The sequence below is a fragment of the Coffea eugenioides genome, chromosome 5 (genome assembly GCF_003713205.1).
Source record: "Coffea eugenioides isolate CCC68of chromosome 5, Ceug_1.0, whole genome shotgun sequence".
Lineage (NCBI taxonomy): Eukaryota > Viridiplantae > Streptophyta > Magnoliopsida > Gentianales > Rubiaceae > Coffea > Coffea eugenioides.
The window spans coordinates 35026076-35041338 of record NC_040039.1 but is presented as its reverse complement, the minus strand read 5'-3'; the positions used below and the strand labels follow the sequence as shown (position 1 = coordinate 35041338).

At 36.7% G+C, this 15263-nt stretch overlaps 1 protein-coding gene across 1 annotated transcript; it reads left to right on the top strand.

Annotated features, from left to right (window-relative positions):
• The first annotated feature begins 1912 nt into the window (after positions 1 to 1912).
• LOC113771449 (lysM domain receptor-like kinase 3) lies at positions 1913 to 15047 on the top strand. The gene is made up of 11 exons (XM_027316027.1): positions 1913 to 2729; positions 4096 to 4128; positions 4373 to 4522; positions 6049 to 6233; positions 8772 to 8861; positions 10336 to 10429; positions 11124 to 11275; positions 11355 to 11446; positions 13962 to 14097; positions 14229 to 14321; positions 14405 to 15047. The coding sequence occupies exons 1-11, from the start codon at positions 2102 to 2104 to the stop codon at positions 14537 to 14539; spliced, it is 1788 nt and encodes a 595-aa protein (XP_027171828.1). The 5' UTR covers positions 1913 to 2101; the 3' UTR covers positions 14540 to 15047.
• Positions 15048 to 15263: the final 216 nt, after the last annotated feature.

Here is a 15263-nt window from a genome sequence, read left to right as displayed (position 1 = left end):
TATGATGTTTATAAAGGAAAAATAACAATATAATTAAAAATAAGACAGATAGTAGCACAAAAAGTGGGACAGAAGATCCATTGCGTCCAAATTGCATACAAGAAAGCTTCAAAAATTAAAGTACTTGTTCTTGGATTCAATTGTCTATTTCCTTTTTTCGCTTCTTAAATTTCACCCTTTTCTTGCTCTAAAAAAACCAATAAAAAAAAGCATTTATCAATTGTCTCAAACTCATAAACGGCTCTATATCCATCTTTAGCTTCAATCAAGGTTTTGAAATCTAGCTCGAACCGTCTGGTTGGATTGGTTGAACAGTTGATCAGACTTCTAGGCGGGCCGAGTTATGCCTCAAACCCAAGGGGTTAAAAAACTGCCCTTTTTTTTTTTTGTTTGGTAAAAATCAGTTAGCCTAGATAATTTGACTGCTGGACCATTGAATTAGAACGATTTTTATTAAACCGAGGGGTTCCTTGCCCATCTTTAATTAACCAAAAAAATTTTAATTTTTTTAACTAATCTCATTCAATGAAAGTCCAAAATAAACTTTACCAATTACCCATGCATAATTGTCTCCAGTTAGTTAGGTATTAACAATTATTACCTTATTTCGAGTCCTCATTCTCTCTCTCTCTCATAATGATAAATTAACTTTTGTCTAACATTTATTGCATATTAATTATGTTAACTCTTTAGTGTGTTTCAATTGTTTGTCATCGCCTTCTATTTATTTTTATTACTATCTTATAAACTACTTATCATATAATTTAGGAAAATTAAAAATGTACATAATAATGCTATTCTATATTTCTTTTACCTTTTACTTATAAAAGTTATTCTTGAATTTCAAACAAGTGATGCATAAAAGATTAGAATAAGGATTGAAGTAATCCTTTTTAACATTATTATTGAAGTTTCTACATATATTTACATACTTTTAGATGTTTAATATTTATTAATAATACTTATGATACCAGGGTTAATAACAGTTTATCCAGTGATTGAACCAATAATCCTTGACCAATCATTTGTCCGGATCAATGATCGGTTTGGATTTCAAAACCTTGGTTTCAATGCCTACATCATAGATTACAATTGTGGATCGGATTTACCGAATCATAAATTGTGGTTTTTAATCAATTTTAAAAACAGAAGGAATTTTTTTTTTAAAATAAATTTGTCTCTCCTTCGCATCAAGCAATTCCAGCGTCCAGTTCATTCTACAATTTTATTTGGCCTCTTTTTCTTTCCACCATATATATATATATATGGTGGAAAGAAAAAGATACACTCTCAGCATATTGGATTTGCACTGATTTCTTGTTAGCATTTTTCTGTATAATTTTTGTTGGACAATGACAGACTACTGATATAGAAAGTGATTGGCCTTCCGCCAAGCCATGATTGGGGTGAAGAGTTGTTGGTTTAGAGGATTATTGTGCCTGGTCCTATGGACAACCTTGTGAGTGCCCCCTTGTTGTTTGATAAAATGCCTGAATCAATCTTGAAGGAAATCGATTTGTCCTTGTTGTGTGATAATATGCCTGAATCAATCTTGAAGGATTTCGACTTATAGATTAAGCTCTGTTCTCCATTCTTACCAAATGTCTCCAGGGAGCACAAGTTGCCTGAAGTTGATTTTCACAATGTTCATTTCCAAACGCAATAGAGTACCTTCTTGAAAATTGACTTTAAACCACAATACACAATGAAATACACCCTTCCAACCAACCCCCTCTCCCATCCGCAATTATTTGAAGTTGAAGAGGTAAGATTCAGAGCCAGTGAGTCAATTGATTCGCCATTGATGGAGACTAATCAAATCTCCACCAAAAAAAACAAAACTTCGATATCTGACAAGAATAAACTTATATATATAGATACAGCAGCAGCCCCACTCGTATAGGGTCTGGGGCAACAATAATTACCTCGTTCAGCTGCTGCAGCAGCACCACTCCTATGGTTGAGGACAAGAATAATGACCTGATTCAGCAGCAGCACCGCAACTTCTACATAGACGTGGGAGGGACAAGAATAAACTGGCTGGGACAAGTATTAACACCCTGCTACAATAGCAGCACCACGACTTTTCCCCGTTTCAATCATGTCATTGCTACTATCCCCATTGGTACTACTAGTACTATTCTTCAGTATCTCACTCCAAACTTGCCAAGCCAATTCCCAGTGTATCAAGGGCTGTGACTTAGCTTTAGCAAACTACTATGTCTGGGAAGGCTTAACCACGGCCTTCCTTTCCCAACTTTTCAGCATCCCAGTTTCTACTATTAACTCCTGGAATCCAGTTAATTCCCCGGACCAGTATATAGTCCAAGCCAAGACAAGAATAAACATCCCTTTTACTTGTGACTGCATCAATGGAGATTTTCTGGCTCATATCTTCAGTTACAATGTTTCACAGGGGGACACGTATGATTTAATTGCAAATACTTATTATTCTAATTTGACTAGTTCTACTGGCCTGCAGAGATGGAATAGATATCCAGGAAATGCAATCCCGGTTAATAGTGTCCTGAATGTGACCGTTAATTGTTCTTGTGGGGATAAGGCAATTTCCAAGGATTATGGATTGTTTGTAACTTGGCCCATAAGGGACGGAGATACTTTGGACTCTGTGGCTGCTGCAAACAATTTGAGTGCTGATGTTGTCAGGAGATATAATCCAACAGCTAGTTTTAATGAAGAAGGTCATCAGTTATTCATTCCAGGAAAAGGTCAGTTTCAGATATTTCGCAATCAAGATAGTTTTGACACCTAGCAGAGATTGTTTTCTCTATGTATTGATGCAAGAAACTGAGATTTTCTGTGTTAATTGTTGCCAGAGTGTGTAACTTAGATGTCCGTTTGAGGTACTTTTCGTTTGAGCGCGTGTGCGTGTGTTTGGGTTGATCACCAAATGCCCTTCCTCTTCCCCAGTGATTATAGGTTTTTCGCTTCACCCCTGTCATTGTCTGATTTGACCAATTAAGTCTCTAGAATTTTTCAAAGTTTTCCAAGGTAATAGCTTATGCCTGTTCTGTGCAAATCCACAAATTCTTAGTGTCTCGATGGTATATTTGTCCTTGAGTTGCAACATGGACATCTCAAATGGGGAAATGAAATTCGATTTCGGGTTACTTGGTTAACTGTATCATACTGGCAAAAACTGAAACACTTGAGGCCAAATTAGTTCAATTAGAAAAGGAAGGGGAAGTCTGAGAAACTTTTTTTTTTTTTTTTTTTGAGGGGGTATTTTGTAGTTAGCCCTAAAGAAGATAGGCACTAAAAGTCAGCAGTCTTACTTTTTGCAAGATTTTCTTTTCAGAATCTCCATGGATAAGAGTGTGATTGGTTGTTCTCATTTTCATTTTGTGTTCATTGACCAAACGGTGATCCTAGTTTGTTAAACTAAAAGAAATGGATGTTAGCTAGGACAGTGATATGGACAGACTTGGATGTGACTAAAAATGACTGTGTGTGACAATTAAGTGAAGATATTACAGTTCACTGAAAAGTTGTTCTTCACCCCTATAATCATTATGACAATTCAATTGACAACATACACTGCCAATATCTATCATCCTTGTTTGTTGGTGAACATTTGTCTTTATTTATCAAAAATGTTTTAGTGTGGAGATTTAGCAGAATAGAAACAAATCTTAAGTTATTGACGTCATCTTTGTTTATCAAAAACAAGGTTTTAGTGTGGAGATTTAGCAAAATAGAAACAAATCTTAAGTTTTTTTTTTTGGGTGTACAAGTTATTGACTTCATCTTAATTTCCTTTTTTGGTCACCAATATATAAAATGATACATGTAAAGTCTAATAAGTAAATGATAGACTTGATATGCAATAATCCCATGAAGCTTGGATCTATGCGTGATATATTTCTGATGTGCTTACATGAGATAGTTCACTGTTTACTGACTATAGGGGTGGTACTTTTGGTTTAAATGTATTATTACATTCTTAGGTCATGCTACTAATTGTTTTTGTCACTTGAAGAGTTGTAGCTGTAGTTAAAATTGTATGAGTTGCCAATGAATTTTAAGGTGACTTAAAAATGTGAAGTTTGATAAATATTCTTACTTGTTATGCAGATGAAAGTGGAAGCTATCGGCCTTTGAGTTCAGGTAGCATTTGATGGTTTTCTGAGGTTTTTGGACTGAACTTCCTTATTATTATCTCCAACTATTGATGGATGTTAGCATCAGTTTCAATATATTTTTCCCTATTTTAATGCAGAGGTGGTTCTGTCTCATATTGGATCAGTATTAGCTTACTTCATTTCCAATTACTAAATTTACTTCAAGATTGACATTGGAATTATTGATTCTAGTGAAGCCTTCCCTGCCCCCTGCCCCCTCCCCCCTCTAGGATCAGGATTGTCTGCTGGAGCTATTGCCGGGATATCTGTGGCAGTTCCGGGACTGCTGTTCTTTGCTGCTTGCTTGTATTTTGTGGTTGACAGAACGAGGAAGGCACACAAAATATCTCCTAAAGTTCAATTTAAGCGAGCTGCTTCATGTACTTCTCTCTCTCTGTCTCTCTAAGTTTTTGTGTACTTTTCCTTTTTTATGGAGACCGTTAAAATCGTTGCTGAGCTTTACTTTGCAGATTTAGCATGCTTATTTTTAAGTATGCAGGGAAGCCTTGCATTTTTTCTGTTATTTCAACCTTGTTTTATGTGGATAGAAAGCAAGCTATTGGGTAGTATTTGAAATTTATATTTCAAGTCATTAAATAATATTTGGTGTAGTGCTAGTATACCCCAAACACAAACCAGATCCATGGTGATTCTTCCTCATATGGAACTAAGGGAAGCAAATTTGTCTATAAAGGCCTATAGATGAATATCTGTCGTGTTTGCCATAAAATTTGCATGCACTTTACTGGAACATTTTGTTGGGACAGCATGTCTGCACTAAAAGTGAAGAAGGTATATTTACTAAAATTTTCTGATTCAATTCAAGGAGATAGTGGCATGACTTCAACCTCAGACCTCATAGGATATGGTTACAGCTGTGGTCCATTCAGTGAAAAAATGACATGTTAGTATCTTGGATGAGCTATACTTGCTGGGAGTAATCATGCTTACTGATGGCTAATAAGCTTTGTATAGCTTTACATTTAAAAACTCAAAAATGAAATATGCCTTCAAATCCTTCCATCTATTTATCTCTCCCACCTAGAGGCTGGAGTGCATTGAGATCATGTCTAAGTGCATGCTTTCGTATGACAGTGTTAAGGTTTGTGAAGTGATAGTCCAAAGTGTACCATCAGAGTTCAATATTATGTCAACTCCTCAAAATGCATGCTGTTGTTGCTTGATGATCATGTTAAAAGTTGCTTTTTAAAAAAATTTTTGTGTCATAATCTTAGTGAGGAGTTCGAGTGTCATCTCCTTTATACACGAATACTGCTGCACGGATTTGTTTCTGCGAAATGATAACATAAATCTTACAAATAACGTCTTCAATCTCTTTCAAGCAGACAAAGATTACTACTTCAGTTTTCTATCAATAACTTTGACTGAGCCAGAAGTCATTTTAGTTAGACTGTGGATTCTGCAAACATGATAAAACTTCATAGTCTGCACTGCTTTGGGCTGACACTTTGCATGGATCTGACATAGTTGGTTTCAGATTTAGTTTCTTTTTGCCATTTGAATCTCGTGATCCTACATTGACTGGAGCCAGACATAGGTTTTGGCTTCTGTTATCTAATGCAAGTGGCCCATAATTTCTGTTCAGTGGTCAGTATGTTATATCATTATTATCTGCTATAGATTATTTCAGAGTTCCAGATGATACAATGTTCATTCTTCTCAATTAGTTTCAATATTCTTTTTATCATTCTAACAAAACAGACACCATGTAAATGTTCATTTAATTAAATTCAGTATGGTGGTGTGCATACACCTAAGGAATGATGTTTGCTTTAAAGAAGCATATGCATGTTTTTGTTGTTTCTTTCCTTAGAAGCTTTCCCTTACACTGGTTGTGTAAGTTTATTGATCCTCTTCTTTGGTTGAAACCCTGGAGGTACTGCAGCCAAAGCTTCAAACTCCGTTGGTGTTACTAAAGGGGCATCTCCAGGCCTTGCTGGAATAGTTGTTGAAAAATCTGTTGAATTCTCTTATGAAGAGCTGGCAACGGCCACTAATGATTTCAGTTTAGCTAATAAGATTGGTGAAGGCGGCTTTGGCTCTGTTTATTATGCCGAGCTTAGAGGCGAGGTTTGTTTAATCTCTTTCTGTATGCGCCATTATGAGGAAGGATGAAATTGTGCACACATATTTTTGTTATTTCTTGGTTAAGGTTCTTGGTTACCAAATCAGAGTAAAAGTTGCTCTCGTGATCTTGAGTGTTAAGCTGTCGAGGGGGATGACCACCTTATTTCTGGCACCTGATGGGTGGACAGGTTCCCTGAGACTTTCCTAGAGGATAATCATCTGATCTAGATAGAATGACATATTTGGTTATGTTTATCTAACTTCCACCGTAAAGCAAACTTGATTGTAGAATAAAAAAGAGTAGGGTATGAAATCTGGTTTTATTTACACACCATATTGCTCTTTTTTGTTTCGGTTTTTACCCCCTTACTTTCAAGGTTTTTCTTTCCATTTAGACTGGACTACTAGAAGTCTACCCTTTGTCAGCCAGGCTGTCTCCAAATTCTAAATGAATATGTAAATGAAGCTTTAGATTTTCGTTGAGCATGATATCTTGTCCATTTAAAGATATCAAGATTGCTTTCTCAAACATATTTTTTAGAAGACAGGCTGAGATCCTATCTTATGCCTCCAACTGAAGGGCTAACTCCATCATCTATCAGCCACTGTGTGCCGTTTTTATGGGTCTGTCATTTTGCAGAGATTTAGAACCACTTTCCTAGTTGTTTAGTATTTCTTTTGTTCTTTATTTTATAAAAAATGGCACTCAGTTCATATCTTCTACTTCAACCATTGACAAGGTTTAAAGAAAGGGTGGTGGTGGTAATTAGTTAGTAGCTAGTTTCAACCATATGGAGGTTCAGCACCTTAACCATGCCAGGTCACTGAAGATCAGTGAGAAATTCTGTCATGGATACTTTGAGAGTGAATGTTACACCCACATCAACAGAAAAATTTAAAGCATTTCCACGTTTACGTCCTTTTCTTTTCTTGTTTGTTTTAAGCATTTCCAGATTGGAATATACCTTATAGATTAGCAGTGTCCAAACATTCAAAAATGGCATATAATTGACCTCGATCTCTTTGCAACCTTCTCTAAACAGTTGCCAGTAGGAAAGAAGGGAAATAATTGGATTGAGAACGGTAGTTGCGTGGATGGGTGGAGGCGTGGAGTATGCCTGGGATGGTGTTTTTGGGGGGGGGTGGGGGTGTGGAAGTAGGCTTGGGCAGACTGAGGGCAGTAGGGAAAGTGGTGGCTTGGTGATATTTATTTAGGCGCTTAATGGGTGATGTGGGATAGGGATCTAGTGGAGGCAGGGGTTGGGGTGGAAAGGGAGTTCAATGGCTGACATCCTATCTCATGCCTTCAACTGAAGGGGCTACCTCCTTTGTCTATCAGCCACTTTGTGCTGATTCTAGTGATCCATCATTTTTCAGAGATTTAGGCCCAGTGTCCAAGTTGTAGTATTTCTTTTGTTCTTTATTTATTAAATGGCATTCAGTTCATATCTTCTAGTTCGACCATTGACAAGGTTTAAAGAATGGGTGGTTGGTGGTAATTAGTGAGTATCTAGTTTCAACAATATGGAGGATGAACTCCTTAATCGTGTTAGGTCACTGACTATCAGTGACAAATTCTGTCATGGATACTTCGAGAGTGAATATTACACCCGCATCAACAGAAAAATTTAGGGGTAAAACACCTTTATGTCCTTTTTTTCGTGTTAGTTTTAAGCATTACCATTGGAGTGTACCACACAATAGTGGCTTGATTTTTGTCCAATCATTGTAAAAATTGCAAATACATGACCTGAGTCTCTTTAATTCTTCTCTAAACAGTTGCCAGTAGGGAAGAAGTGGCAGAATTGGATTCAGAACAGTAGCTGAGTGGTTGGGTGAATTGGGGTTTGCCTGGTATGGTGTGGGTTTGAGGTGTGGGGAAGTGGGCTTTGGCAGACTGAGGGAGTACAGAAAGTTGTGGCTTGGTAATGTGTATTTCGGCACTTACTGAGTGGATGTGGAATAGGGATCTCGTGGAGGCAGAGGATTGGGGTGGAAAGGGAGTTCAATGGGCTTGGAGATATTTTATTTGTGGGAGTTTCCAGGTGTACTCTCGGTCCGGATCTACAGAGTTGGAGATAGCAGGTTTGGGCAGTCAGGGCTGGTGTTAGAGAATGAGTGCCTTAAGGTTAGTTGCGGGCCATATAGTATTTCACCTTATTCATCTTAAATTGGTTATACTGAAGTAAAGGGATACCTAAATGTGAGGACTTTTAACTTTTTATGATTGACGTGAATAAGGAACTCAGTTTTTTTGGGTATACTTGAGTAGCTTGGTCATGCTATTTGGAGAGTTCCCGAGTTATATGCAAAAACGTCTCTGAGTTACTGAATAGCTTCTCATTTTTTTTTCTTTTTTGACATTTTTGCTTTCAATGATACACTGTTCAACATCTCATTAACCTATGTCTAATATCCATTGTCTTTGTTTTCCCCCCATTTTAGTATATGTAATACAAAGTTGGTCATTTTTTGCATTTCAATTTCCTTTTTGCCAACTACACATACTCGAGTTTTCCTAACACCCAAACTCTGGTGCAGAAAGCAGCAATCAAGAAAATGGACTTGAAAGCAACAAGAGAATTTCTTGCTGAATTGAGGGTTTTAACACGTGTACATCATCAGAACTTGGTAACAAACTATTAAACAATCTTATGCATGTTGGGGTGTGTTTGAAATTAGGTGTTAATTATCTTACTTCTACGTGCAGAAATTATCCCACACTCATATATTGCTTTTAAAATGATTTATATCCTCGATTTGGAGGATTAAGATCCAATTATGTTTTCAGTTCTTTAGCATTTTTAAAGATTAACAGTATGAACATCATTTGAACGTAGTAATAAGCTTTGTTTGGAATTAGGGATTGGTTTTCTTACTTTTTACATGCAGATGTTATCCCATACTCATGTATTGCTTTTAACATCATTTATATCCTGGATCTGAAAGATTAAGATGCAATTATGGTTTTTCTCCTTCAGCATTTTCAAAGATTGTATATTGGAATCTGTGACTTTGATGAAGTTGTTTCTCGTAGCAAACTTTTGTGAAAAAGGCAAACAATCTGCAAATTTAGTTATTCGTCTGTTAATAAAACATGAGCAGCAGAAGTATAGTTGGGGAACTTAAGAAAAATTTAGACAAGTTATGCATGTTTTCCTAGTTATGATGAGCTATATACAGTGTTAGTCAAGATTTAAGCTCATTGCTTCTCCACTCATGTTTAAATGTAATAAGTCATTGTAACCAGGAAAACATGCAACACTATTGGTCTAAATTTTGCCTAAAATGCTCAGCAGTCTACTGCTTATGATTTCCACATGGACATGCCTATCTACACATGCATGGACAAAAAAAAGAAAAAGAAAAAGAAAAAACACACAAACACAAAAAGAAAAAGAAAAAACACACACACAAGCACACGCATGTACACTCGTTGTTCCTGGTGATTTAGTTAATTTATTCTGGTTATGTTGCTTTTCTCTTCGTAATTAAACCTGAACTATCCTAAATTCTTGTATGTCCATATTCCATTGGACTAAGGCATCAGACTTAGATCAGTCCTGTATTCATGGTCTTTGTGAAGAAATCTATTCAACATGTTCTCATGGATCGACCAGTTTTGACGTGAAATTGTTTACCTGATAAAAATTCACCACACAGCTTATAACCTTTTTTATCCAACCCACGCATTGAAGCATTTGCCACCCTACTGCTTCCTTAAGCTGTTTTCTCTTGTACTGAATGTATAATTTTGAATCATCCAGTGTTACTTTCTTGGCTAGTAGCAATTATGAATTTGATTAAATGGTAGTCTTAAGTAATATTATTTACAGTAAGTGCTTAAATGGGCATTGTCAACTTTCAGGAGGTTTTATTTAGCCAAACAATGATACATTGAATACTACTGAAAATCATTTGCATTTGTTTTATCTATGTAATCTTAGTTTAATCATATCTTTTTGCTGGATTTGGGCTTAAAAAATTAGCATGTATTTATGGGGTCATACCTTAGATATGTCATCATTTTTAATTGTTTTTTCATTGTAAGCTAATACTCTTAATGCTTTTGGAATGTCAATACTTTTCATTTATGATAAAACAGGTGCGCTTAATTGGATATTGCGTTGAGGGTTCTCTTTTTCTTGTATATGAATATGTTGAGAATGGCAACTTGAGCCAGCATCTCCGTGGATCAGGTAAGCTAACATTTTGAACTTTATGCCATAATCATTGTTCAAAGATCAATGGTACCATTCTAATTCTTAGACGGTATTTGCTACAAGAATTCTATTAACTTGTAAACTAGGCTGCATCCATGGGTTTCTGTTTCTCCTGTTTTTCGTACACTATTTTTCTGTGGAGTAGCAAAACCCCTGGCAGGCCTTTGCACAGCCAAATCTGTCACTAATGCTTGAGTCTTGTGGATTTTCTGGTTTTTTTTTTGGGGGGGGGGGGGGGGGGTGTTGGGGAAGGTGGGATGAGGCAATGGCAGTCACTGGGTGGGATTGCATTATAGTTTCCTTGACAAAACAATCTCGGTGGTTGATGTCATTTCTAAGACAAAAGATCCCTCAAATTTACAAACTTTCCATCAATGCTTGCTCATCTCATTTCATATGCAGATCTACCATTTTTTTCTTTGGTTGTTCCTGAGGCTGAAAATCATAGTTATCTTCTGTCGCATTAGAAGTACAAGCATATTATCTCTTTATTCATACTGTTGCATTTCATTGTAGTTGATGCATTCTTTATGCGTTGGATTTGTATTCATATTAGTGCTTTTATTAGCATTCCATATTGGAACCCTAAGTTTGAAACGTGGTCTTATTCAGATAGTAATTCATCTTCGCACTCTTAATTATTGTTATGATATCTGGCTCTTCTTTCTAGGGAGGGACACACTGTCATGGTCAACTAGGGTGCAAATTGCAGTGGATTCAGCAAGAGGTCTTGAGTACATTCATGAGCATACTATACCTCCCTATGTCCATCGTGACATTAAATCGGCAAACATTTTGATAGACAATGATTTGCATGCTAAGGTAGTACCACAGGCTTCTCATTTTGATAAATCATGTTAAAGAATCTCCAAATTGTTTGTGCTAATTGTTTGTTTTGCAGGTTGCAGATTTCGGTTTAACTAAATTGGCTGAGGTTGGAGGTCCTTCCTTGCACTCACGTCTTGTGGGTACATTTGGCTACATGGCACCAGAGTAAGCATTTATTATTTTTGTAATGTTGACATACATGTGTTAGGAATATATCGGTACTAGGGTCTTGCTGGGAATATGTCGAATCTGTTTCTTGATGCTTGCAGATCATTTACTTTTCAGGTTGAAATTCCTTGTTCTACTGATTCTGTAGTTTTAAACATATTTCACTTTGTTAAATCTGCCTTTTGATGTTTCCAAATCCTTGGAGTTCCCTTCTTTGGTGGAATTAGTTTTTTATGACCAATAAAGAACAAGGTAAGTGTTTGTCCACTCATAGCTTTTCTTGTTTGGTCTACTCTTCCTGGGGATTTCTTGGTTCCGAACACCCGTCTACTTAAAGCTGGAGGAGAATGAGGACTATTCTATCTTTGTGTCAGTCAGTCACTTCTGACGTTGTAATCTACTTTCATGCTTTTGTCAGCTCCCAAGAGGTGTGTGGATGCACTCCTTTTCCCCTTCCCTCTGGCTTTTGAGGCTTCCATGTTCTTTGCTGGTGAAAGTAAGAGAACAAGGCTTGGCTTAAAAATATAGTAGGCAAAATTTCTATAAGCAAGTCAGACGAAGACAGTGATGTGCTTTTATTCCACAAAGTCGCAAACATACAACATAGTCGCATGCCACTACATTTAAAGTACTGTAAGCTTTTTCCTAGAAAATGATTCCGGAATTATGTAACCTGGAAAAATGAATCTTGGTTACACCAGTTTCCGTACTTAACAGAAAAAGGTTCACTTCAAAGGTATGACCAGAAAAGTTCTATCTTGTAGCTTTGTTGGCTAACGAAGCTTTAATAGCAAAACAAAATAAGTAACTAATTTGGGCTTGAACTTGGGTCTTGAGGGTCTTAAGGTTCAAGAGCTTAAGTGTAGCAGCCATTCTAATTAGACTTGCATATTCTACATCATTCTCCCTTGTTGGAGAAAACTTGATCCCCTGTTTTGTAGTACAGCATGAGGAGCTACAACTTTTTATGGATTTTGCTGAAGCTGAATGCGGCTAGCTTTTAGATTGGCGGACTTTCCTTCTAACCAGTATTAAAAAAGTAGCTCCTGAAAATTTTTTTGAAACTTCTAGGGAATGACAAAATCAATAGTTGGAAGAAATGACATGGATTTCTTAAGATTTTATCCTAAGTCTGTGTTGAAAGCATACTGAGTAATACTTGATCTTTTAATGAATCCTTTTGCCTTTTCCTTGCACTATCATTCTTCAAAAATCCACCCTTGGCCTCTTCTTCCTTCCAAGGTCTCTTCAGTCAAGTATTGTCTTAACTGAGATTTCAAGAAGAGCTTTCTCTTGGGATTTGGCAATAACCTTGTCTTAAAATCTCTCAAAAGCTAGTTTTGCTTGTGAACTTCAACTAGTAGTTTGAGATGTCAGAAAGGATTTTTTATTCAGGGGGAGGTACTTATGACCTTTCAATTCCTAAAGCACTTATTTTTGGGTCCACTCCTTCAATGTCTTGCTGCTGGATATATAAGATGAATCCAGAGGCTTAACAGGTTTATCAACCTGAGTTAATCCATCTCTAGAGATCTGATCAACATCTATATCATGCTGTAAGGATGAAGCTGTGTGTTTTTAATTTTCTGCAGCCTTCAAGCATATCTTCCTTGCTTTTCAAGTTAAATCATCATGAGCTTCTTTTGGATGTGAATCAGGATTCCCATGATTGTTATTTTCTGCAAAATTTTAGGTCTTTGGTCTTTTCTTGGACCTAAAGGATCTGTAGTTGGATTACGATCTACGTCATGAAGTTCATTAGGTGCTCTTTTTCTGGCTTGAACCTCATTTTTATCTAAGGATGTCCTAATTACTGACCAGCCTTTAAAGTTGCTCGAAAACCAGTTTGTGCAATGTAAGACTTTTTGCTGCAACTTGTTCTCTATTTCATCTTTCAAACCAGCTTTAGATAGAGTACTTGTTCTCTAAGGACCTTCAAGAACCTTAATTTGAACAAAAAGGTCGTGAAACTCCTGCAGATGATCATTTATAGATGTGTTTCCTTGCTTCAAAAATTAGACTAGGTTTATAGGATCTGCCAACTGATGAAAACTTGGTGGTGAAATGTATGGCACTGATACCAAAATGCTGCGGTAAAAGTACGGAATTACTCGTTAGAAATTTTATCACTCAAAATCTTACAATTTGACATTATCCCTTAGAACATCGCGATTAGCTCCATGTCTGCACTAGTTGATTTTACTTCACAGGAGGTAGTTTCCTAGGTTAAATCACATTGGCTGTTTGACCCCAAAAAAAAAAAAATCGATGTTAATGTCTAAGTAGAAGAGTCCCAGTCCTACAAGTAAGAAATGTGCTAAAAATCGCTTTTGGACGTGGCTTAGGTATCATGATTATAGAGTTAAGGCCTAATACCTATTTGATGAGGCTTGAATATTCGGCATAAGACCCTTTTTCATTTGGAAGAAGCATTTCACTTGCCATGAATGAAGTTATTACTGGTTTGTTTTGCACATGACATGCAGAAATATCAACCTTTTATTCTGTGTAGGTATGCTAATCGTGGTACTGTTTCTCCTAAAGTTGATGTCTATGCGTTTGGTGTTATGCTTTACGAACTAATTTCGGCCAAGGCAGCCATAGTTGATGGAGGCTCTGCTACTGGCCCTAAGGGCCTTGTTACTTTGGTAAAGTTCATTATCCTCCTGAATTATAAATCAATAGGCAAGGAAGTAATTGGAAATTGATTAATGACTGTTAACCATCTTGTAAGTGAAGTTGTTGGGGACCTAATGATTTTTTTTCCCTTGGATGACAGTTTGAACAAGTTTTGCCAGATCCAAATGATGACCTCCGCCATCTGGTTGACCCCAGACTTGGTGATAATTACCCCCTCAAATCAGTCAGAAAGGTAAGAAGTATGCAGCAACCTATGCACTAGTCCCTGTTAAAAATGCACCGTTAGCTTCTTACAAACAATTCATTTATTTGCAGATGTTTCAGCTAGCCAAACTTTGCACGCTCAAAAAACCTCAACTCCGACCGAGCATGAAATCTGTTATCATTACTCTAATGACACTTTCATCTTCCATAGAAGAGTCTATGATCGGTTCCTCCTCTGGAAAATGAAGTATTGGGATATGAAACCCCTGAAACTGATGTGCTAAGAGTAGAGATTTCTAGTGTTGCATCTGTGGAAACTGTGGTCTTGGGATTTGAGGTGTACAGAGTAGAAGATGTGACTGAAGCAGTCAATTAAGGATTGGATTGCGGTTGACCTGACAAAATTTGAGCGACTCACACTTATTTTACATGGGAAGGAAAATTTTGCAATGTAAAATTAGTGCCAAGACTGCGGAGATACTTGCGATAGAACTTGCAACCGCAATGAGTCTTTGCCCTGAGGTGTTGTGACTAATATCTGCAACATGGTAGTGAGATTGTGCCATCAAATATCAAATTCGCAGCATCCAGGGCCCTCCCCATCCCAGGATGCAAGGAAAAAGAATTAGAGTTAATTGTGTATATATGTGTGTATATATATATATGTATGCCAACAAATATGGTTCCAGTCAAAATTTATATATGTAAGGGCAAAAAATATAATCACGAATGTTCTCAAATATAATGTCTATTAAGAGTGGGATTTGATTGGGTTGCCCATTTAGCTTCAAAGTGGAGTAAAAACTAACATTTTTATGGATTAATCTTTCCTACACTATCAGCGTTGGATGAATGTCAATTATGCAAAATTTAAATTTAAAATTTAACTTTTGCACACATGTCATGAATCCAACGATGATAGTGTATACACCATCAGTGTAAGAAAGATTTAATATAATGTCTATCAAAA